This window comes from Megalobrama amblycephala, linkage group LG5 (assembly GCF_018812025.1).
Source record: "Megalobrama amblycephala isolate DHTTF-2021 linkage group LG5, ASM1881202v1, whole genome shotgun sequence".
In the NCBI taxonomy this organism is placed as follows: Eukaryota; Metazoa; Chordata; class Actinopteri; order Cypriniformes; family Xenocyprididae; genus Megalobrama; species Megalobrama amblycephala.
Genome location: NC_063048.1, coordinates 16,631,545 through 16,654,695, shown reverse-complemented (window position 1 = coordinate 16,654,695; position 23,151 = coordinate 16,631,545). Strand labels below are relative to the sequence as shown.

The 23,151-nt window shown below is 36.6% G+C and overlaps 3 protein-coding genes across 3 annotated transcripts; 2 read left to right on the top strand and 1 right to left on the bottom strand.

The window, feature by feature from the left end:
* On the top strand, window positions 1-7,040 carry ppp2r3c (protein phosphatase 2, regulatory subunit B'', gamma). Its single transcript, XM_048190859.1, has 13 exons — window positions 1-210; window positions 1,527-1,654; window positions 2,389-2,493; window positions 2,623-2,735; window positions 2,888-2,985; window positions 3,124-3,194; window positions 3,316-3,448; window positions 3,599-3,654; window positions 3,885-3,960; window positions 4,052-4,188; window positions 6,186-6,323; window positions 6,414-6,473; window positions 6,610-7,040. The coding sequence occupies exons 1-13, from the start codon at window positions 144-146 to the stop codon at window positions 6,799-6,801; spliced, it is 1,374 nt and encodes a 457-aa protein (XP_048046816.1). The 5' UTR covers window positions 1-143; the 3' UTR covers window positions 6,802-7,040.
* fam177a1 (family with sequence similarity 177 member A1) lies at window positions 6,892-8,849 on the bottom strand. The gene is made up of 5 exons (XM_048190860.1): window positions 8,689-8,849; window positions 8,249-8,428; window positions 8,100-8,166; window positions 7,923-8,020; window positions 6,892-7,786 (listed from the first exon to the last, which is right to left on the bottom strand). The coding sequence occupies exons 1-5, from the start codon at window positions 8,755-8,757 to the stop codon at window positions 7,586-7,588; spliced, it is 615 nt and encodes a 204-aa protein (XP_048046817.1). The 5' UTR covers window positions 8,758-8,849; the 3' UTR covers window positions 6,892-7,585.
* A 1,477-nt stretch (window positions 8,850-10,326) lies between these two features.
* LOC125268572 (F-box only protein 33) lies at window positions 10,327-21,976 on the top strand. Its single transcript, XM_048190858.1, is given in 5 exon segments — window positions 10,327-10,728; window positions 10,730-10,860; window positions 12,326-12,436; window positions 15,005-15,672; window positions 17,326-21,976. Coding segments are annotated over 5 exon segments (1,455 nt in total). The 5' UTR covers window positions 10,327-10,449; the 3' UTR covers window positions 17,592-21,976.
* Window positions 21,977-23,151: the final 1,175 nt, after the last annotated feature.

Genomic DNA, 23,151 nt, shown 5'->3' with positions numbered 1-23,151 from the left:
CAATTGCGTCACTCGTGCGCCTTTTGGCCAGAGATGTAAACAGTTGATCAACCGCCTTGGTTACTCGAACAAATTACAGTTTTATTAATAATTAGTTTCAAGCTTGTTAGTTTAAAACATATTATGACTGATTACAGTTAAGAATGGCAAACGACAAAACAGCACATTGGAAAGATTTACTGCGAAAAAGACTCGCCTCTGCGAAACCTGGTGAGATGATGACTTTAGCTAATCAATAACTATAGAGATTTATAGTGAGTTTAAAGGCAAAATATATATAAATAATTACAAAAAAAAAAAAAATCCTAAATAATGGGTATAACCATCTACAAGGATTAAAAGTCGCTTGCGAAAATGTACCGTGGTTTTACTTTAATTCTGCACTAACTGTGGTAAACATTATATTTGATCATTTTTTGTAGATTTAGACTATTATTTTAGGGGACTGACTTAATGTACTCGGTCATTAGTTACAACAAGTACGATGGTTTGTTGTGTAGAAACCATAGTTACCTTATCCATGGTAATAAATGTAAACTAGCTAATATGATTTCCATATGTAAAAAAACATACATGTGTTACTCAAACGTGTAGTATTTTATCCAATATATTAAAACATAAATGATGGGGACATTAAAATGTATTGCAAAGTAGGAATCATCCTGGTAATGAAGAGCCATCTATGGTTTTGCTCATGGTTTCTATGATTTTACTGTGAAACTAAGCAGGACTTGTACACTGACGTTCAAAAGTTTGGTACGATTTTTAATGTTTTTAAAAGAAATGTCTTATGCTCACCAACGATGCATTTATTTGATTAAAAATACAGTAATATTGTGAAATATTAATACATTTTAAAATAAGTGTTTTATATTGGAATATATTTTAAAATATAATTTATTCCTGTGATGCAAAGCTGAATTTTTAGCATCATTACTCCAGACTTCAGTGTCACATGATCCTTCAGAAATCATTCAAATATGCTGATTTGCTGCTCAAGAAACAATATCCTAAGTGTTGAAAACAGTTGTGTACATTTTTTCCAGGATTCTTTCAAAATAACAGCATTCCTTGCTGAATAAAAGTATTAATTTCTTTTAAAAAAAGGTAGCACTGTACAATGTTCATTAGTTAAACATTAGTTAATGTATTAACTAACATGAACTAACCATGAGCAATACATTTGTTACTGTATTTACTAATCTTTGTTAACGTTAGTTAATGAAAATACAGTTGTTCATTGTTTGTTCATGTTAGTTCACAGTGCATTAACTAATGTTAACAAGATTTTCATAATGTATTAGTAAATGTTGAAATTAACATTAACAAAGATTAATAAATGCTGTATAAGCGCAGTTCATTATTAGTTCATGTTAACGAATGTAGTTAATTATTGTAAAGTGTTACCAAAAAAATCTTACTGAACCCAAACTTTTGAACGGTAGTGTATAATATTACAAAAGCTTTCTATTTCAGGTAAATGCTGAGTGAATAACCTTAATGTGTGGGTTAATTGTACTGAACAGATGGCAAAACAGAGGAGGAGAAGAAAGCGGAGGAAACTGAACTGTTCACCAAGTATTACACTGACTGGAAAGGAGGTGAGAAAGGAGAAGATGACTCGTTTAAACACATCCCACGCTTCTACTACAGGGTGAGTTGTTCCTGCTCTAATCAGTAATGAGAATACAGTGTTAACAGTGGTTGTGGTTTATTATATCATAATAAAATGTTACATTTACATCCATTTATCATAATCTGACCTGTCATGACAATGATAAATGCCTAGTCTTGAAGATATTAATTTGAAGGTCACCAAACTTACTGAAGCTGCTCCACTTTTTCATATTGTTCATCTACTTATACTACCATTCAGTAAATGTTTTTGAAAGACGATTCTAATGCTCACCAAAGCTTCATTTATTTGAGCAAAAATACATTAAAAAACTGAAATATTATTACAATTCAAAATAACTGTTTTCTATGTTAATATATTTTAAAATGTAATTTATTCCTGTGATGGCAAAGCTGAATTTTCAGCATCATTACTCCAGTCTTCAGTGTCACATGATCCTTCAGAAATCATTCTAATATGATGATTTGATGCTTAAGAAGCATTTATTAGTATCATCAGCCTTGAAAACAGTTGTGCAGCTTAATGTATTTTTGTGAAAGGGATTCTTTGATAAATAGAAGGATCAAAAATTTAAAATAAAAATCTTTTGTAACATTTTAAACATTTTTACTGTCACTTTTGATCAACTTAATGCATATTTGCCTTAATATAAGTAGCAATTTCTTTAAAAAAAAAAAAAAAAATCTTACTGACCCCAAACTGTAGTGTTCGTATTACCTACTTAATCTTAACTTCACAATATTTCACCTCAGCTTCCTGCAGAAGATGAAGTATTGCTGCAGAAACTCAGAGAAGAATCGAGGGCAGTGTTTCTCCAGAGGAAAAGCCGGGAACTATTGGACAATGAAGAGTTACAAGTAAGAGAGCATTGTATTCGGTCTGTGTCCCAGACAAAACATTCATTATCAGCTTTTGTTTACTTATTAAATGTGTTTGAGTTTTTTATTTCCTGTTCTAAATGTATGATTTTTTTTTCTTTCCTACAGAACCTTTGGTTTCTTCTCGATAAGCATCAAGTGCCGCCCACGACCGGTGATGAGGCCATGATCAGTTATGAGAGTTTCCTAAAGGTTGGAGAACAAGCAGGCGCCAAATGCAAGTAAGTGCATCATTGAGAAGTGTAGTGACCAATTAGTATCACTTAAACCTTGAGTGGGATGGGCTGATAACTGTATTCTAAGTCCGTATAATTCGTAGGTGGACAATGCTTATGACTCACTGAGATGTTTCACAATCATTACACCCCATCAGGCTTTTCTTCACTGCCAGAGTCTACGCCAAACTGCTTCATAATGATCCGTATGGGAGGATTTCAATTATGCAGTTCTTCAACTATGTCATGAGGAAAGGTAACTATAAATTCCGTGATATGTGCTCTCATTGCATTCTCATCTTATGACGCCAGTTAATTATGAGTCTTTTAGATCTTTTATTTGACTCCGAACACAATAATACAGATGTGTTTTTCTGCATTTCTTCTCTGGCAGTGTGGCTGCACCAAACCAGGATTGGTTTGAGTCTCTATGATGTAGCAGGACAGGGTCATCTTCGTGAGTCTGTAAGTAATCTAATTTTACGCTCTGAAACAGTAAAAATAACAGTGTTCACAATATCTTCTTAGGAGTAAAGCTGTATTGTTTAAAGGAAAGACTTCAGTGTGCGACTGTTTATTTCTGCAGGATTTGGAGAACTACATCCTGGAGTTAATTCCCACACTCCCCCAACTAGATGGCCTGGAGAAATCCTTCTACTCATTTTATGTTTGCACTGCCGTTCGCAAGTTCTTCTTCTTCCTTGATCCTCTACACACTGGTAATTCTCCTGTGGTTGTGCTCGGTTTTTTTTAATTCTAACTTTGCCTTTAAATACAAGTCAGAGCACCTGCAGACATCATTCAGATTTTACCCTGTGGAAAAACTAGAATGAAGTGAATCATTATAATGTTATGTACTTGCTCTGCAGGGAAGATAAAAATTCAGGACATCCTGGCTTGCAGTTTCTTGGATGACCTACTTGAGGTAGTGTACAGATTCTCACTCAAGTGAACCTATAATATATACCAATATAAAAATATTTTTATACCCTCCTGTTCACAAGTTTGGGGTGAAACATACCATGATCAATATTTTATAATCAATCAATCAATCAATCAATCAATCAATCAATCAATCAATAAATCAATCAGCTATTCTAAAGTTCTCCCATGCGGGTGACCAGCAACATTAAGATAAGATTTTTTCATTTATAGCTTCGAGATGAGGAGCTGTCAAAGGAGAGTCAGGAGTCCAACTGGTTCTCTGCACCTTCCGCTCTTCGAGTTTATGGTATGCCTGCAAAATTTATTTTATCAGTGTTATAATAATGTAAGTTATGAATTAAATCTCATATGTTAATCATCATATTTCTTGTTTACAGGACAGTACCTCAACCTGGATAAGGACCATAATGGGATGCTCAGTAAAGAAGAGCTGTCTCGCTATGGTACCGGAACTCTAACTAGTGTTTTCCTAGACCGTGTCTACCAGGAATGCTTAACCTACGACGGTGAAATGGTATAACCTTCTGACTTATAATAATTTGTGTCACACTAACAGTTAGATTGGAGAAAATCCCTTAAAACAACTGTCTGCTGTCAGAGTCATAGCTTTGTAGCACAGTAGCCCTTCTGGAGACTGGTACACTTTTTCTTTTTTTTAGTGGTAAATGTACAAACAGTAATTTTATATATATATATATATATATATATATATATATATATATATATATATATATATATATTTATACTGAAAATGTTGTGCTGCTTAACACTGTTGTGATTAATTTCTTTTAAAAGAATCTTACTGAGTCTGACCCAAACTTTTGAACTGTTACTCTGGAATAAGACTACTAAAAATAGGCACTTAATTTTTGTTATATGCATACAGACGTGGACAAAATTGTTGGTACCCTTGATAAATATGATCAAAGATGACTGTAAAAATAAATCTGCATTGTTTATCCTTTTGATCTTTAATTCATAAAATTAGCAAAATTATAACCTTTCATTGAAGGAAAAGAATTGAAAGTGGGGGGAAATCACATTATGAAATAAATATTTTTCTCCAAAACACGTTGGCCACAATTATTGGCACCCTTTTATTCAACATTTTTTGCAACCTCCTTTTGCCAAGACAACAGCTTTGAGTCTTCACCTATAATGCCTGATGAGTTTGGAGAACACCTGACAAGAGATCAGAGACCATTCCTTCATGCAGAATCTCTCCAGATCCTTCAGATTCCCAGCTCCATGTTGGTGCTTCTTCTCTTCAGTTCACTCCACTCATTTTTTTTAGGGTTCAGGTCAGGGGACTGGAACGACCATGGCAGAAGCTTCATTTTGTGCTCAGGGACACATTTTTGTGTTGGTTTTGATGTTTGTTTTGGATCACTGTCCTGATGGAAGATTCAACCACGGCCCATTACTGGATTTCTAGATGAAGCAGTCAGGTTTTTATTTTTTATTTGTTGGTATTTGATAGAATCCATGATACCATGTATCTGAACAAGATGTCCAGGACCTTCAGCAGAAAAATAGGCCCACAACATTAAAGATCCAGCAGTATATTTAACTGTGGGCATGGGATACTTTTTATCCATGTGTGCACCAAACCCATCTGGTGGGTTTGCTGCCAAAAAGCTCTTTTTTTAGTTTCATCTGACAATAGAAGCCGGTCCAGTTTGAAGTTCCAGTCTTGTCTGAATATGCTGGAGATTGTTTCTGGATGAGAGCAGAGGATTTTTCTTGAAACCCTCCTGAACATCTTGTGGTGATGTAGGTGCTGTTTGATCATTTTTTTTAGGCTTTCTGAGACTCAAGACTCAACTAATCTCTGCAATTCTCCAGCTGTGATCCTTGGAGAGTCTTTGTCCACTCAAACTTTCCTCCTCACCGTGCATTAGGACGATTTAGACACATGTCCTCTTCCAGGCAGATTTGTAACATCTTTAGTTAATTGGAACTTCTTAATTATTGCCCTGATAGTGGAAATGGGGATTTTCAATGCTTTAGCTTTTTTCTTACAGCCATTTTCTATTTTTTGAATAGAAATCTTTTGCTGCACATCAGAATTATATTCTTTGGTTTTACTCACTGTGATGAGTGATTACGGGAATTTGGCCTTTGTGTTTCCTCATGTTTATACTCCCGTGGAACAGGAAGTCATGGCTGGACAATTTCATTTTTATGATCACCCTGGTGTGCTAAAAAATATAAATATGAATGGGAATATACTTCAGAGATATTTTACTCATAAAAAATTCTAGGGGTGCCAATAATTTCAATTCTTGTCCTTCAATGAAAGGTTAGATTTTTGCTAATTTTATGAATTAAAGATCAAAAGGATAAACAATGCAGATTTATTTTTACAGTCATCTTTGATCATATTTATCAAGGGTACGTCTATATAATTTCTTACTTAAAGTCCATCAACATTTTCAGTACCTAAAACATAAACAAGCATTTTTCTGTTGTTTTAATTTTAAATATATTTTTGTCAACACCCTCATTTAGGACTATAAGACTTATCTAGACTTTGTGCTGGCTCTAGAGAACAGGAAAGAGCCTGCAGCCCTCCAGTATATTTTCAAACTGCTAGACATGGAAAACAAAGGCTATCTCAATGTATTTGCCCTCAACTACTTCTTCAGGGTAAGTAGAGGTATTTTTAGCTCTTTTTTTTTTTTTTTTTAAATCATATTTACAAGAAGTAGAAACTAACCTATTCATTGGTGATATCAGGCCATTCAGGAACAAATGAAAATCCATGGGCAGGAGCCAGTTTCCTTCCAGGATGTTAAGGTAAACTGCCTTTAGCTATTCGTTATATAGTAATAGTTAAAGTCCAGTGCTATTTTTCAGCAAGTACAGAAATAGTAATTTCAGGTTGCTATATATGATGACCATAAATGTATCATAATGCATATTTTGTCTACAGGATGAAATCTTTGATATGGTGAAGCCCAAAGATCCATATAAGATCACACTACAGGATCTGGTGAACAGCGGTCAGGGTGATACCGTCTCTAGTATCCTCATCGATCTCAATGGCTTCTGGACTTATGAGAACAGAGAGGTGCTGGTGGCTAACGACACTGACAGCAACACAGCTGATTTAGACGACACATGACATCGCTTATGTATAACCAAGTCAAGTTGTGTTATGGGACTAACTGTGATACTCAGAATGAGGATAAAGCCTTCAGCCAAGAGGAATAGCTCAATTGTATATGGAATTGTTTATTAAGTAATATTATGTACAAAACAAACTGTATTTTTTCACCTACATTATAGAAACGTAGGTGTATTTTCACCTACACAATACAAAATTATTGTACACAAATAAATTATACACTCTTCAAAATGAAATGCACGTGTTTGTGTGAGAGGGATAGACAAATTGAACACATATCTCAGGGGTAAAGCACACATTTACATACAGTACATACCAAAAATAACGTGTTCACATAAAAAGAATATTTGGTTAGAAAAATAACTGAAAGCTCTGAAAGCATTGACTTACGAAAGAGGGAGTCTTCCCATCTGAACATTTACACTACCTTCAACTCTTAGCATCATCAGTAACATAGAAATGTCTAATATTATAACTAATGTCTCAGCATCTTAAGAGATTGGCAATCCATGCAGTTTTAGCAGGCTTGTTAGGTGTTTATAATTATAAAAATGTACAATGAATTGTTGTAGTGTCTAAAAGAGGTTTCATGTATGGCTTTATAAAATGATTATTAAAGTAGTTCTACATTCAAAGCAGAACTATTGTCAGCTATGCATAAACAACATATTACCTTCATGTGTGATAATCTTCACTCCCCAAAAAAGGAAACCAGCACACTTTATTACCTACGGTAAATATGGTAAAACCATCTAATGTTCTCAATCCACTGAACAATATTTTAGGAGGGAATGGGTGCAGGCACTTTATTTGCATCAGGTGTAGCATGTGACTCCTGCTCCAGTTCAAAGGTCACATTCACAAAAGAAGCAGTTGCTTCTGGTTGCTCAGTCTTTGGCTGCTGGCCCTCCTGGTTGTGCTGCTCTTCAAAACGACGTTCTGCCTCCTCAGAGAGATGGTTCTCCTCCTCTTCTTCCTCCTCCTGCGGATTACATGTTATTAGGTCTCACGAGGTGAAAGCTGTTCAAATCCCTCAAAGCATGTAAATATGCTACTCTACTTTTAAGAATATTAGCCAACCATTGAAGGCTGTAGAGTAATAATACTGCTGCACATACCTCCTTCTTCATCCTGTAGTACTCATCAATTGCATACTGATATTTTGGTGTTGTGATTCCCAGCAATGAGGCCATTCTCTCTCCAAGATAGTCACAAACTGAAACGTTTGGGTTAAAATGTTAAATTTGATTCGTTTTGTACAACCAAATGTCACAGACTGGAAAGAGTTTTGTTACCTGAGATGGTTGAGGTAGCCACTCTCCACATTTGGAACCAGACATATGGACCCCAGGTCAACTTTGACTATAATCAGAGATGCAAAGTGACTATAAGATTAAGAACTGAAAACTACATTCATATTTATATATGTTTTGATGCTGCTCACCGGATCCATAGTACTTAAAGTGTTCTTTTTCTCCGGTTCTTCTTCCTCCTCTTCATCAGTACTGTACTCCTCCATGGTCTCACCACTGGCAAAGTAGATTGTTCTGCGAGGAATCTTTGGCTTCTTTTTGCCCAAATCTCCAAGTTCCACATTTTCAAACTCTTTCACCACAGTTGAACTCTAAACCAGCAGATAAGGAACATTACACACTGTTATACACAGATAGATATATCAAATTTATTATATAATTATATAATATATCGTTGTTATTATTATTATAATATAAATGCTATCATTATATATGTATAGCTTCCATGATGTTTATCAACATATCAAGTTTCCTCGCTAGACAAAGATGTAACGAACAAGGAAGTAGAACGACATATGTAGTCATTATAAAAAGAAAATATGTAATTTTATAATATTTAAAAAGACTTTACCTTCTCTGTGTCCATAGTTTGTCCCAGTGACACGTTAGCGTTTGTGAGGTACAGTGACAGTTCAGCCATGTCTTCTTCAGCCCTTTCTGTTGCTTTCTTCGAGCTCTTCCTTCTAGCTGCGTCAACCAGGAAGTGACGTCACATGTAAACAATTTCTATTTATTTAGATTATCAGAATGTAATTCTTTAATAAAATACGTTAACACGACGACAAACGTTCTCTACAATAAAAAGATGTTTTATTCCCTAATTCCAGCTAACTTGAACGTGAGTTGATGCAGAGGGTTTCAGTTTTGTTTCTGTGTAAATTCAAGCATTTAAAATGCTCTCATTTTGTAGTTTTAGTAGTACAATAATAATTATGAAAAATATATAAATATGATTCTATACCTATAAAAATGTATAATGAAGTATTTATGCAAACTTCAGCTACACTATAGTTATACTTTAATTTCATGTTCAGTTTTAGGCATCATCATCAACCCATGCTTCTTTTCTTCTTTCACCCTTTAATTGGGTGATTATTTTCTTAATCTTTTCTTCTTTCATCCTTTAATGTGTTAATAATAACACACAAATTATAATCTGTAATCTTGATAATTCCTTAAAAGTCACATTAATTGTGCAAATATAAGTTTCATTTTTTTCAGTGTGATTAATCCTTGACTAAGATTATAATTTCACACAGAATAATTATCAAGACTGATTTCTCTTCCCTCGCCCGGATTAAGTTCAATCGAATGGCTTTCTGTTGTCTGCACTCCCAGTAAAACTTGTCAGGAGTGTTTTTGAAATGAGTAATACATAATTGAGAGCCAGCACCACCTTACTCAGGCCTTTTTCATGTTTTGCTTCATGTTTCATATTTCTACCTTTATTTTATTATGCTTTTTTTAAAAAAAAGTTTTAAGCCGGTTGCAGCTGGAATCTGTAAAATATATGCTGTTTACAGAGTAAATATTTCCTGGATTATTGTAGAATCAGACTATTTTTATCATTTCTGTTTAACACAACGACAGTATAAATACACAAACAACATGTTGTCTTTATAATATCACTTTTTTTTTTTTTTCTCACATGGGTCTTCATGAAAAGAAATGTCTTTTTTATTATTATGAAGGGTGTCCCTTGCAGATGATCATCATATTTAGGGATCCCTGGAATCAAAAAGATTTTACTTGTATTTTTCACATCTAAAGTTATCCTAAAATATCTAACCCCATTTATCACAATACGTCATTTGTTTAAGTCTCCATTTATTAAAACATTGATCCTCCACAAGTTATTTCCTCATATTACCATGTGCTATTTGATTGTCTGAAAGGGATTAGAAATTAGTGGGTAAAAGCCATAGACTGTAAAAGCAAAATTCTGGCGCCCTCTTTCGGCCACTCGCTGTATGGCAAAAATAAGGCAATTTCGGAAGAAACCACTGCAACTACCTAATTGACTAAAAGTGCAACACAATAAATACACTGTTAAATTAATATTAGCAGACACAAGTCTTATCTAATAGCATGCGGGCTTTGATATAATGCATTTCCATCTCATTTTTGCTCAGTACGCACACATTATCCTCAGACAATGTTCTCGCCGCCCTGTTAGGAAAATGAAAGTGGACTGATCCAGTAGTATTGAAAGCAAAGCTCATCGCGCAGTTGTTTGTTTTCACTCAGCGCAGTAACAGAGCGGAGAAGAGAGGCACGGAGTTGTGTAACGGTTTCGTTTTTAATCTTCATTGCATCTTTCCAGCCTTCTGCCATGGCTCTGTGCAGTAGCGTCGGAGCCTTGGCGTTACCCAGCGAGCTTATTGTTCACATATTTTCCTTCCTGTCAGACCGAGACAAGCTCCGGGCCTCGGCCGTGTGCTCTCGCTGGAGGGAGTGTCTCTTCTACCCTGCGCTGTGGACGGAGCTCAAGCTGCGCGTCGGTGGCGGAACCAACGGCGGCGGCTCTGGATCAGAACAAACCCCGCGATTAGAGTTCCTCATGCGCAAGTTCGGCTCGTTCGTGCGGGAGCTGCAGCTGGAGTTCGCCCCGGTTGGACGGCTACCTAAGCCCGCTGCAGCACGGAATGGAAGCCGTCGAGAGCGACCCGCAGTTCGCGAAAGATGCGATGGTGACATATTTGGATCAGGTGTTGTGTGTGCTCGGCAGTCTGCGTAATAACAGGTATATGGATCTAGTCAGGATTTGCATGCGTTGGAATTACAAATCCTTTCTGCCTGCTTTGCTTTTGCTTACATTTGACCAGCTCCAGCAGCCATAAACAAACCCTGCGCATTACGTAACGCTCATGTCTGAAGCATCGCATGGCTGCCTGCTTTGTGCAGAACCAAACTGCGTTCATTTCTTATCACAAGCCCAACTAACTAGTGTCTGTTTTTGTTTTCTAGAAATTTATATTACTAATAATACTTTATTTACTAGGAGCTAATCCAATAGTGACTCGTATCTTTCTCAGTGTCATTGGATGCTAGTATTGCTAGTCACCGTTTACTGGTAACAGATTGCAATTTGTGCCATTGAGTTCTATGGGGAACTGTGTTTCAGATATTGACTTTTCTTTTTCAACTAGTCAATTCAAATTGTCGCTGGTACCCATTTCTGTTTAACTTCTTATATTGGCTGGTAGTTAGTAGGATCTGTTGCAGCATTAGTTGATACTAGTACCTATTTTTTTTAGACACTATTATCTATCCCACTTGTTACTAGTGACTTTTTATCTGGTTATAATTGCTTAAGTGTCACATGTAATTAGTTAGAATGATTCATTTATAGTAAAATTAAACATTAAAAAGATACTAATTAGATTAAAAAATGTTACTAGTAACAATTTGAATGTAGATGGATGGATAAAAGATGGATGGGTAGATGAATCATAGGATACTAGTGTCTGTTTCAGTTGCTATTGTTAGGCAAACTATTAATAAGTATTATTACCTAATGAATAGTTATTAGAAAAACAGTAATAGAACTAATAGAACAGTTGGGATACATTCTAATATAATCCATACATTCTTCTAGTAACAAAGTTAACTTGTATCTAATTAATATTTTCTAGTGAAATTGAAAATCATTCTAGGCACTATTTGATTACTTGGGGCAGGGGAAAATAAGCACTTGTAACAAAAAATAAATACTAGTCAGTTCTAAGGAGTAAAACTGCTGGCCGAACTCCCACGAGCCTTACTGCATTGTTAGCATTCTAACAGAATCTTTAGAATTGTACAAAACAATGTTTAAACAAGACTGGCTTTGTTTTTCATGCCCTTCATAGAGGTTTCCTGGTGCTGATCGTAACCTGCAATTCTGTTTATGTACAATAGAAAAGCACTAGAAGGACTCATGGCCCAGCACTTGCCATGTAAACAATAGGCTTTAGTTTGAAATGTGTAAAGAACAGAAAAAAGAGCTGAATATAGGTTGTGTGGTGTAGCGAGAGTTTGATTATTGGTTGTATTCCAAATTAACTAGTTGATCATTTGTATCATATGTTTGTTTGTTTTTTGGTGGTCATTTAATGTGGTTAATTTTACATTCATACACTGTTATCATATATGAATATCAAGATGCATATATTGTATGTTTACGTTGGCAAGACATGATGCTGAAAATTCCCCCTTTCACCCTCCAGAAACCTCCAGAAGCTGAGTCTCTATGGGGACACATGCATTCTTCAGGATGACGGGATTTTGGACAGCTCTTACCTCAGCCAGGTTGACCAAGGGGGCAAGAAAATGAAAGAGTATGTTTTAAAGCTAACTTTCACTCATGTAAACTGATTACAAGCTGGCTTTGCAAATATTCTGGCCATCTTGTTAGTTGTAGGTACTCGGTCAGTCTTGGGCTGTGTTCATAATTGAATGCCAGCATACTGCACATATACTGTATACTGCCTGCCTGCTTTTTAAAGGGGACATGAACTGCATTTTTAATTTTGTATAATGTTCTCCGAGGTCCACTTATAATGTAAAAAAAAATATCATAATTTAGAAGTAATCAGCAATTTTCTCTCCTGTTTTTGACCCTCTCTTTCGATCACTCCGTTTTGATGGGCGTGATGCATTCAGGACTTGGAAGTAAACGCCCACTGCTATGATTGGGTAACAGTACTGCATATTAAAATTTTCAGCGTCCCTGCGAAACGTGTGGAATTGTTTTGAAAACTCTGATGTTGAAAAATATCCCATAACATAGTTGAAACATTTGCTAACAATATGAAACTGAGTTACCACAGTTATAGGTGACAAGGTAACTTGCGGTGTTTCGTGCAAATGAAATTATAAATGAATGTACCATCGTTTGTCTTCATATAGGCTATTCAGCGTTCATCCTTTTTGATAAAGTTAAAAACGAATACATTGTCATTTGCAGCGTTGTGTTGTAAATAAAATGAGACATGTTGTATGAGACTTACTGATGATGAAACCGATGTCACTGAAGCTTTTATTCAGGTTCACAGAGAATGGCTTAGATCAAAACAATAACAAAAACAGCGTTCTCTACGTGCTTTCTTCCATATCTGGTAATCTTGTCCTGCATTAACCCCATAAATGCTGAAGTAAAGGAAAAACCGGAAATCACAACTATTCAGTTTGACTGTGGTGCTACAGTATAAATACTCAGTACATATCAAACGATCTGAAACAGGCAAAACGAATAGAGACACGTGGTAAAAAATTGTTACTCGCACTCACATTTTTTTTTTTTTTTTTTAGTCTCTCTGAAAGTCTGCGCCAAACTGTCTTGTTAAAAAAGGAATCTGCAGTAAAATGAAGCAAAAAAGCAAACAAACAAACGGTGTCTTACTGATGCGATCTGACTGGAACTTCGTTAAAAATAAAATTCATCCATAATATCTTAATATTAGGATTGCAAGGAAGGCAATGTCAAAGGCTGTGTTTTTCCACAACTTGGCACTTCAAAATGTCTTGTAATCCTCAGAAGCATCTCTATCGGTTTGTTGCTGGAGTAATCCTGTTTGCGTCTCTTATTTAATACTTCATGACATGCAAATCAGTGGGCGGGGCTAAAGAGACAATGATGTAGAAGTTAGACGTCGATTTTCTTCTGAAGAGGTGGTCTTTCATCGCACTATTATTACATCATAATGTGGGAGCTTGGTTTCAATAAAAGCTGTTTTTGGACTAATGAGGAAGTTTAGAGTTCTGAAACTTACAGAATATTCTTTTTAATACAATGACCTCTTTATATATATATATATATATATATATATATATATATATATATATATATATATATATATATATATATATATATATATATATATATATATATATATATATATATATATATATATATAAATTGATTTCTCAATTCATGACCCCTTTAAAATGGTGTGAATGGAAACAATATAGTACGGTAATGGAAACAAATATTTAAAAAAAACTTTTGTATGTTACATAAAGTTTATACATTGTATGTTTTAATTCAGAGAGTGTTTAGTTTTCTGACACTAGTTGCATAAAAATTGCACACTTCACATTTAATTAGACTACAATTAAAAATGTTTGCGGTCTGTAAGATTTATTTATGTCTCTAATGTTTACCAATGCTGTATTTATTTGTTTAAAAATACAGTAAAAACAGTAATATTGTGAAATATTATTACAATTTAAAATAACCATTTTCTATTTGAAATACATTTTACACCTGTTTTTTCCTGTGCTGGCAAAGCTGAATTTTTCAACATCATTATTCCAGTGTTCAGTGTAGGGCTGTTCAACGATAATCACGATTATCGTGTACAAAATAATAGTCTGTGTTTACGTAATATATGTGTGTTTGTTTTGTGTATAATTATTATGTATATATAAATAAACATACATTCATGTATATATTTAAGAAAAATATCTTATATTTCTATAAAAATATTTACATTTATATAAATATATACAAATATAAATATATGCATATATTTATACATGCATATTTTTCTTAAATATATACATGCATGTGTGTGTCTTTATATATACATAATACTTATACACAGAACAAATGCACATATATTACGTAAACACAGACTCTTATTTTGTACACGATAATCGCGATTATCGCGATTATCCGTTATTCGTTGAACAGCCCTAGTTCAGTGTCACATGATCCTACAGAAATCATTCTAATATGCTGATTTGCTGAATAAAAGTATTAATTTCTTTCAACAAAAAAAAAAATCTGACTGTTCCCAAACTTCAGAATGGTAGTGAATGTTTTTGTCAAATTGTTCTGCCGTTGCATTGATCAGTTTTTAAAAATGAAAATTTCTAACCATTTATAACGTGTTCTGTTCTAGGATCCAGCAGCTCTTCGACGAGATCCTGTCCAACAGCAGGCAGATGAAGTGGTTGTCATCTGCGTTCATGCTCGGTGTGGTGACCCCCTGCTCTCTGGCCTCTCTCTCCAACCCCAGCACCAGCTCCCTCGAGCACCTCAGTCTGATCGACAACCAGCTGCCCAGCCTGATTTCCACAGTCGAACTGGAAAGGCTCGCTCACCTGCGGTCTCTGTCGCTAGACTTCTGCGACTTCACCTCCGACATGTGCCGCCTTCTTGCCTGCGGTGACCGAGCGCCCCTCCACCGCCTCTCACTCTTGCTTAACGGCGCTGCTTTGGATGCCAAACCTTTGGATGGTACTGCGGCCGAGGACGATTGGAAAGCCCTGGTCCGTCGCAGCACGAACCTGCGTGTCTACATCATGGCGATGGATGTGTGCAGCCAGGACCTTCTGCGTGTGCTGAAGCCCAGCGTGCCCGTGGAGCGCATCCACCTGGACAGCTACAGCACTCTGGTGACGGATGGTGTCGTGGAGCTCATCTCACAGCAGTACCACAAAACCCTCTCCCACTTCATCTTGATGAGAGATGACGCTGGATTCCCAGACCTCAGCGTCAACCGCAACGAGGACCCGCTGGTTCTCCTCGCCTGGCGCTGTGTGCACCTTGCTGTCTTGATCATCCATGGTAAGTGGGCCATTTTAAACTTTTTATCTTGCCTTTGATGGTCCACTGATTCTTGAGATAAAGGACAAATATTCCCATAATACCTTTTCATTCATTCAATTCATTCATTTCATTCAAAATAAATAAATAAATAAATAAATAAATAAATAAATATATATATATATATATATAAAATATATGGGAAGTTATTATTGTTGTTTATCATGTACATTTATTATTTTATTTAATTTTTTAAATATTATTTTTAAAACGTTTCTGAAGCATTAACCTAAAACAGTGGCAAAAATTGTACATTCTTCCCAAATGAACTCTTTATAACAAATTAAATAATTAAAATATAATGAAATAAAAAATAATAATATCTCAGAGGACCACAACATATTGGAGAAGGAGAACGACATGCTCACCAAGTACAAGAGCCTGAGAATCGACATCAGCAGATCCTGGAACACGAGAACACAGATAGTGCCAGTTGTGATAGGAGCCATGGGATGTATCAAGCGAGGTTTCCACAAATACTTGGACCAGATCCCAGGGAAGCCAAGTGCCTTAGAAGTGCAGAAGATTGTGTGTGGCTGTGTGGGAATGCACACATCCTACACAACTTACTGTCCCAAGGACTCTGAGTCCCAGATAGTGACCGAGAGATTCTTGAGTGGGGGATAATAATAATAATAATAATAATAATAATAATAATAATAATAATAATTAATAATAATAAAGAAAAAAAATTATAGAATTTAACACACACGTTCACATTTACATATCAGTATCAAGAAAATGACATGAAATATATTTATGCTCCATGTATCCTAATGTTACATTTGTAGTCTGTATTATTATGACTATGTAAAATCAGACATGACAGGTGATTTATTTAATGTTTAATCTGTTTATCCGTATTTTTAAAATTATTATTATTTTTTTTATGTAGCATTTTTTATTTATATTTAACATAATTTTATTTAATAACTGATGTCTGAATCTGTTTTTCCCCCTATATTCTATGATATGTCGGCTTCATAACCTCAATGTTTTTAAATAATTTCCCTCCTTTTAAATGGGTGACATTTGTAGACAACAATGGCAGTAAAACAAAATGGCTCCTGGATTGAAAACATGTGCAACATAATATTTTGTCAACACTGTAAGCCATCGACTATGACAGATTTTCTGTCTGAATGTTGTGACGGTTCAATAGATGAAGCTAAAAATAATTTTGTGCTGTCGAAGCATTCATTAATTAATCTGAATACTAGATTTGCATTCTTAAAGGGTTAGTTCACCCAAAAATTAAAAGTACATCATTAAGTACTCGCCTTTAATGTCGTTTCAAACCGTAAGACTTTCGTTCATCTTTGGAACACAAATGAAGATCTTTTTGATGAAATCTGAGAGCTTTCTGTCCCTCCATTGACAGCAACGCAATTGAAACTTTGATGCTTCAGAAAGTTTCGGAAAACGAATCCATATAAATTGAGGGGTTTAGTCCGAATTTTCTGAAGCGACTCAATCGCTTTTTATGATGAACAGATATTAAGAATTTTAACAGATTAATCAAATAACACTTTTGCATCCTGTAGTTTTTTTTTTAAAGTGTATCCATTTTACTGTGCATGTCCCCTGGGTTAAGTCATTTTTCTTCCTCCACAGGCTACACTGTGTGGTCCCATAACCTCGTGGCCATCTCTCGTCTGCGTGGGTCCAACCTCAAAGTTCTGGAGGTGTCCGAAGAGAGCATTGACTTTGACCCGGACCAGTCGGTGTACATCGAGGGAGATCCCGTCCACAATCTAGTCAAGGAGGTGTCCTTGGGCTTGGGCCGCGTCTGGCATCCCTCCATGGACAATAGCGTGGTCCTGAACGAGCCCACTCAGCACTTCCACCGCGAGATGCAGAGTTTCAGCGCGGGCATGTAGACGCACCAGGGCCCGTTACCAAACGCCCTCTCTAACCCTGTGCTTGGTGATCTTTCACAAAATGGGCCCTTCTCATTTTACATATTGTTTTATTTCTTTCATTGCTTTTTGATTTGTTTTTTTTGTTTTTTTTCTTGTAGTGTGAATTTAATCCTTTATATGTGCTGTGTTTAATCAGTATTAGCTCTATATTTATATCTATATCTATATATCCTGCTTATTACTAGGAAAGTATAGTTGGGTATCGGTTTAGTAGCTAATTGAGTGAATGGTAGAGAGGGGCTTTTTTACAGCTAGCTTAAAAGTTGTACAGTGAGTTGTTCATTCTCTCGCTTTGTCTGTTTGTTGGTTTCCCCCTAGAAAGTGTGGAGTTACCTCAAACAATCAGTTGATCCTTGGCTTTCTGCAATGACGAAATCCCATGTTCACATTGACCTTTTTATAGGGAGATTAGTCTTCCAGCCAGGGGACGGGGCTGATCCACAATTACGAACCTTCCTCTTTGTTCATCAGTATGTAATTGTTATTCAGAAATGAGGATCGGTGGAAACGACGTGTTCGGGACGCAGATCCCGCTGGTTTTTCTCAACCTGGAAGTAGACGTACCTCTGCTGGTGAAACCAATCGTAGAGGTTTTCAGTCTGGTGTATGACACCTGCATGCTGACCGCCCTGCAGCACAATATCTGGGCCCAGCCATAGGTGTTTTGTTCTTTTTTGTTTTCTTATGTGTGTTTTTGTTGTAAGAAGTCCTTCCCGTCTGTCTCAGGTAGGCAAAAATTATATGACAAGGAAGATGAAGATGATGGTTATGATATTTTGGTAAGAGTGATAACAATCAGCTGTTCGGTCAGTTTTAATTGTTCTTCTCGAGTCACAGTTGCCTTGAACTCCCCCTTACTTCTTCATAATCAACGTGTTTTTGGCCTCGGACTCGGTCCGTTCAGCGTTAACGTCGCCGTAATTCCCAACCGAAGTGCATAATCCTCATTGGATCATAACTGAACACGCTCCGAACGGATTGAATCCAGGCCGTGGTATTTCATCTGTAAAACATTAGATGGCGGGAGACAGACGTTTGCTTGTTCCATATCTCAGGATTCCTGCACTTGCGGTACTTTTCCAGAAAGCTTTTGTTGAAGCTTCGTTCAAATGGTTGGTGTGCTCGATGGGCAAGATTTTTTTTGGGAGGAAAGAGAGCTCTTCCAAAAGAATGCGCTTTAGAAGTTGCTGGTTTTTATTTTTCTACTCGTTTAATTTTCCTAGTTTAGCATTCGAAGGTCTCCGTGTGTTTTTTGCTTTTACATATATTGTCTATTCGCTCCTTTTTAAAAAAAAAAAAAAAAAATCATAGTCGAGGGAGGTCGTGGTTGCTTGCATAGCTGAAATAAGTGAATGTCAAACTAAAGCCTTCTTGAAAGCGGCAGCGTGTTTGCTCTGCAGAATCCCCCTCTTTCCTGAGCATATCTTTATTTTCTCGTGCTCGAATAATGAAGCGAATCGTCGAAGAGTGTATTCGAAACCGTTTTAAAACCGTTAAGTTGCCTCGCTAACTGTTACTCTGTCAGGCCTCAGAACTTCCTGTTATTTGGCGGTATCGACTACCTGAAGCCAAACCAGGTTTGAAATGGAAGCCATCGCCCCAATCTTCCTGGAAGATCCGCGCTTATGACAAAAACGAACAGCCAAAGCAAACCTTCACAGCGTGAAAACGATCTTTTATATGCAAGCTTATCAAGTGAAGGGTGACCTAGATCTTGTGGTCCAAAAAAGATTTTGAAGCAGTTAACCAATGAGGTCGAACAACTCTTGGCACATGAAGGCCTGCTCGTAGGGTTGATGTAATTCGACACTTTATAAATGCGAAGCAGAGATCCAGAGATCCAGCTCCGGTTTACAACCTATTGTGGTACCCATGTCAACATTATTGAAAACGGCAGATTTTCGTGGTTGGTGGCACAGAACGCGAAAAGGGTCTTGTGAAAAGTCATTTGTGGATTAAAATCCGTTCAATTCGCTACCTTTTTGAATAAACCATGGATTAAAAAAATGTTGTTTTCAGGTGCGTTGACATAGGTGCCAAACATTCTGTAATGAATATGTTGGAATGCTCTTAAACGTGTGCTAGTAGTGGGAATCTGTTTTTTTTTTTTCTTCGAAAAGTTCTACTTAGTACAGCACCAAATACAAGTGTGTTCCTAATTCAGAGCTTGTGTATTATACATCGATTTTTGTCGAAGGACTAGGGTTGGCGGAGAACGACAGCGTATGACGCGTTACAAACTGCTAAAGCATTCATACCGTGCCTAAAACCCAGAATAGGTTTCATTTCAAAACCCATGTCATTCGCACGTCCCTGGTCAACCAAGTCTACGAAACTTTACAAAGACATAGCATATTTAAAACCGTCAGTGTTTTCTTGTTTGTGTCTCGTTTTTCTCATTTTGCAATCTCTCTCTGTCTATGTGTGTGTGTGTGTTTGTGTGCGTGCATGCTTGCAAATGTGTCGTGTAAACGTTCAAAAAGTGCATACGTCAGAGAAGGAGGTGTGTGTTCAGTACAAAACGTACCACTTCCTCAGCAGTGAACAGGAAACAGCCATTCTCAGGGTTACTGTTAGATGTGTGGAGGAAACAAACAAGAGTCCAATAGCTCAGGCCTCTCACCATAAAAGTTTCCATTAAATGAAGAATCCTCTCAACAAAGTCACTGGATTTAACTTCTGTCAGCGCATCATCTGCGTCAGCTGCCAAAGATAACGGTGATACGACTCTTTTTTTTCGAAGTGCCCGCATGCTGGCAGAGGGCAGGGCCAATGGCTGATGGGCCGAGATGTACTACTACTATCGTATTACGACAACTACTATTAGATAAATGTACTAATGGAGGGAGGGGTGGTTGGACTTGGGCGATGGTCCACAGCTGTGCTGTGGCTTTGGTCAACATACGTTAGATCTCTCTTACAATGCACCTGTTTCACTGTGAAGAGTGAATGTAATTTAACTATTGAAAATCAAGGTTGGTTCTATCAGACCTATAAGCTGCTATGAGACGTGTTAGGAACATTCCACTGGGGAGTTACAAACAAACTAAAATGGCCAAATGTCTGCATGAAATGATTATTTTTTACTCTTTTATTCTTTTCTGTTTTGGTTTGGGCAGGGGCGGGATCCTGGAATCAGCGTTCGACTGGTCCTACGATGAAATTTCTTGAGCCATTTGAGAGCGCACGTAGGTTTTTATTCTTGATCGATTCGACCAGTCGGTTGTTACAACTCAGTTGGATCCCAGTGTTTTTTTTTTTTTTTTTGCGTTTTTTACTTTCAGAAACGTTATATGCATTTCACAATCTCGTAGTAATGAGAAAGAGGGCTGCTATGACCCCATCTGAGACGGTCAGTGTTTTACAGCTTTTTTCCGATAGCTACCTTACCGATTATAAACCTCACGCCAGCCTTTGGTAAAACAAACCGTTACCATGTTTCCACTGCAGGTCCGATCTCGAGCTGGACACGGGCCTCTCTTTCTCTCTCTGGTTGGCTTGCGTTAAAGGCAAAGTCAAAAACTATGCAAACGGAATGCATACGATCCAATGGCTCTTGTTTTTCATTCTTTTGCGCTTTTTTTTTTTTTTTTTTTTTTTTTTTTTTTTCCTTCTGTCACTCAAATGGAAATAACCTAACTTGCAATGATACTTGGCCTTATTATTGTTATTATTATTGTTTTAAGATCTTGATTCTTCGGAAGCCAACTCAGTTTCAGGGGCGACCGTGGGTTACAGACATGGTCTCTATGAGACTGGCCAGAAGGCCCCAGTTATAAGTGGTACGAATGTTGTGCATTTGTTTAAAATCAGGACAGTTTGCAATAAAGAAGTGGCCATCATGGGGCACCAGCAGTGCAAAGACCACGCTGCTACCTTATAAACTTAACGGGGAGTTAACTAAGATAACATAAACCTGCATATGCGTATATATATCAACGTATATACTTTTATGCAACACGTGTCCGGGTTCTATTTATGAACATTGAAAAAAAAAAAAAAAAGTTTATAAGCGTTGTTGTTTTGCAAAAATGGTTTTACCATCTTAAATGTTTAATATTTGGGCAGGTGTGTTCTGTCTACTTTTTTGTCTCCGGTGAGCACATAGCATTGGATTTTATATGTACATCTGCAAACAGGAAGTACTCTGGCACAGGTGTGAACATGCCAGGTGGGAAGATTTTAATGAGAAAAAGTGATCTTGAGGTTCCACGATAAAGAAGGAAAACCTTTGAAAAACTTAACTGACAGATATTGGGTAAACCAGCCGAATGTTGATTTGAATTAATGTTGAACGAATGCATTTTCTTTTAATCGGTAAAATAAAAGCATAAAAAAATGAATCTTGTCTCTGTTTATTCATACAGCTCTGATGTACAATTCATTTTACTTGTACAGGTTTTTCTTTTTCTTCTTCACAATGGGAGATTGAATGAAACATACATTGATTTTTTTTGAGCAACAATTTTCCAAAATTAAATTATAAAGAGCGGTTTCTACTGATTTAAATATTTTACAGCTTGGCCAACCTAAATTCATAATAGCAATCTTTCCAAAAGCTTTTCCCGGTCTGGAAATTAGGGATGCATGATACAGTGCCCTCCACAATTATTGGCACCCTTGGTAAATATGAGCAAAGGTGGATGTGAAAATAAATCTGCATTGTTTATCCTTTTGATCTTTCATTCAAAAAATTCACAAAATTCTAACCTTTCATTGAAGTAATACAATTGAAAGTGGGGGGGAACTTAGATTATGAAATAAATGTTTTTCTCCAATTCACATTGGCCACAATTATTGACACCCTTAGAAATTCTTATGAGTAAAATATCTCTGAAGTATATTCCCATTCATATTTACATTTTTTTTTTTTTTTTTAGCACACCAGGGTGACTAGGAGCATGAAATTGTCCAGCCATGACTTCCTGTTCCACAGGAGTACAAACATGAGGAAACACAAAGGCCAAATTCCCGTAATCATTCATCACAATGAGTAAAACCAAAGAATATACTTCTGATGTGCAGCAAAAGATTGTTGGGCTTCAAAAAATTGAAAATGGCTGTAAGAAAATAGCTAAAGCATTGAAAATCCCCATTTCCACCATCAGGGCAATAATTAAGAAGTTCCAATTAACTAAAGATGTTACAAATCTGCCTGGAAGGGAACGTGTGTCTAAATCGTCCTAATGTGTGGTGAGGAGGAAAGTTTGAGTGGCCAAAGACTCTCCAAGGATCACAGCTGGAGAATTGCAGAGATTAGTTGAGTCTTGAGTCTCAGAAAGCCTAAAAAGAATTATCAAACAGCAACTACATCACCAAAAGTTGTTCGGGAGGGTTTCAAGAAAAATCCTCTGCTCTCATCCAGAAACAATCTCCAGCATATTCAGTTGTCAGACAAGACTGGATCTTCAAACGGGACCGGCTTGGCAGCAAACCCACCAGATGGGTTTGGTGCACACATGGATAAAAAGTACCCCATGCCCACGGTTAAATACACTGCTGGATCTTTAATGTTGTG

What these genes read in the sequence shown, in the direction of transcription:
- fam177a1 (XM_048190860.1), bottom strand. Translation starts at nt 8,757, where the DNA reads ATGGCTGAACTGTCACTGTACCTCACAAACGCTAACGTGTCACTGGGA. An exon ending in GGCTACCTCAACCATCTCAG is followed by an intron (nt 8,021 to 8,099) that starts GTAACAAAACTC and finishes CAAACGTTTCAG; the next exon opens with TTTGTGACTATCTTGGAGAG. An exon ending in ACTACAGGATGAAGAAGGAG is followed by an intron (nt 7,787 to 7,922) that starts GTATGTGCAGCA and finishes TGTAATCCGCAG; the next exon opens with GAGGAGGAAGAAGAGGAGGA.
- ppp2r3c (XM_048190859.1), top strand. Translation starts at nt 144, where the DNA reads ATGGCAAACGACAAAACAGCACATTGGAAAGATTTACTGCGAAAAAGA. An exon ending in CAACTATGTCATGAGGAAAG is followed by an intron (nt 2,986 to 3,123) that starts GTAACTATAAAT and finishes CTTCTCTGGCAG; the next exon opens with TGTGGCTGCACCAAACCAGG. An exon ending in AGGGTCATCTTCGTGAGTCT is followed by an intron (nt 3,195 to 3,315) that starts GTAAGTAATCTA and finishes TTATTTCTGCAG; the next exon opens with GATTTGGAGAACTACATCCT.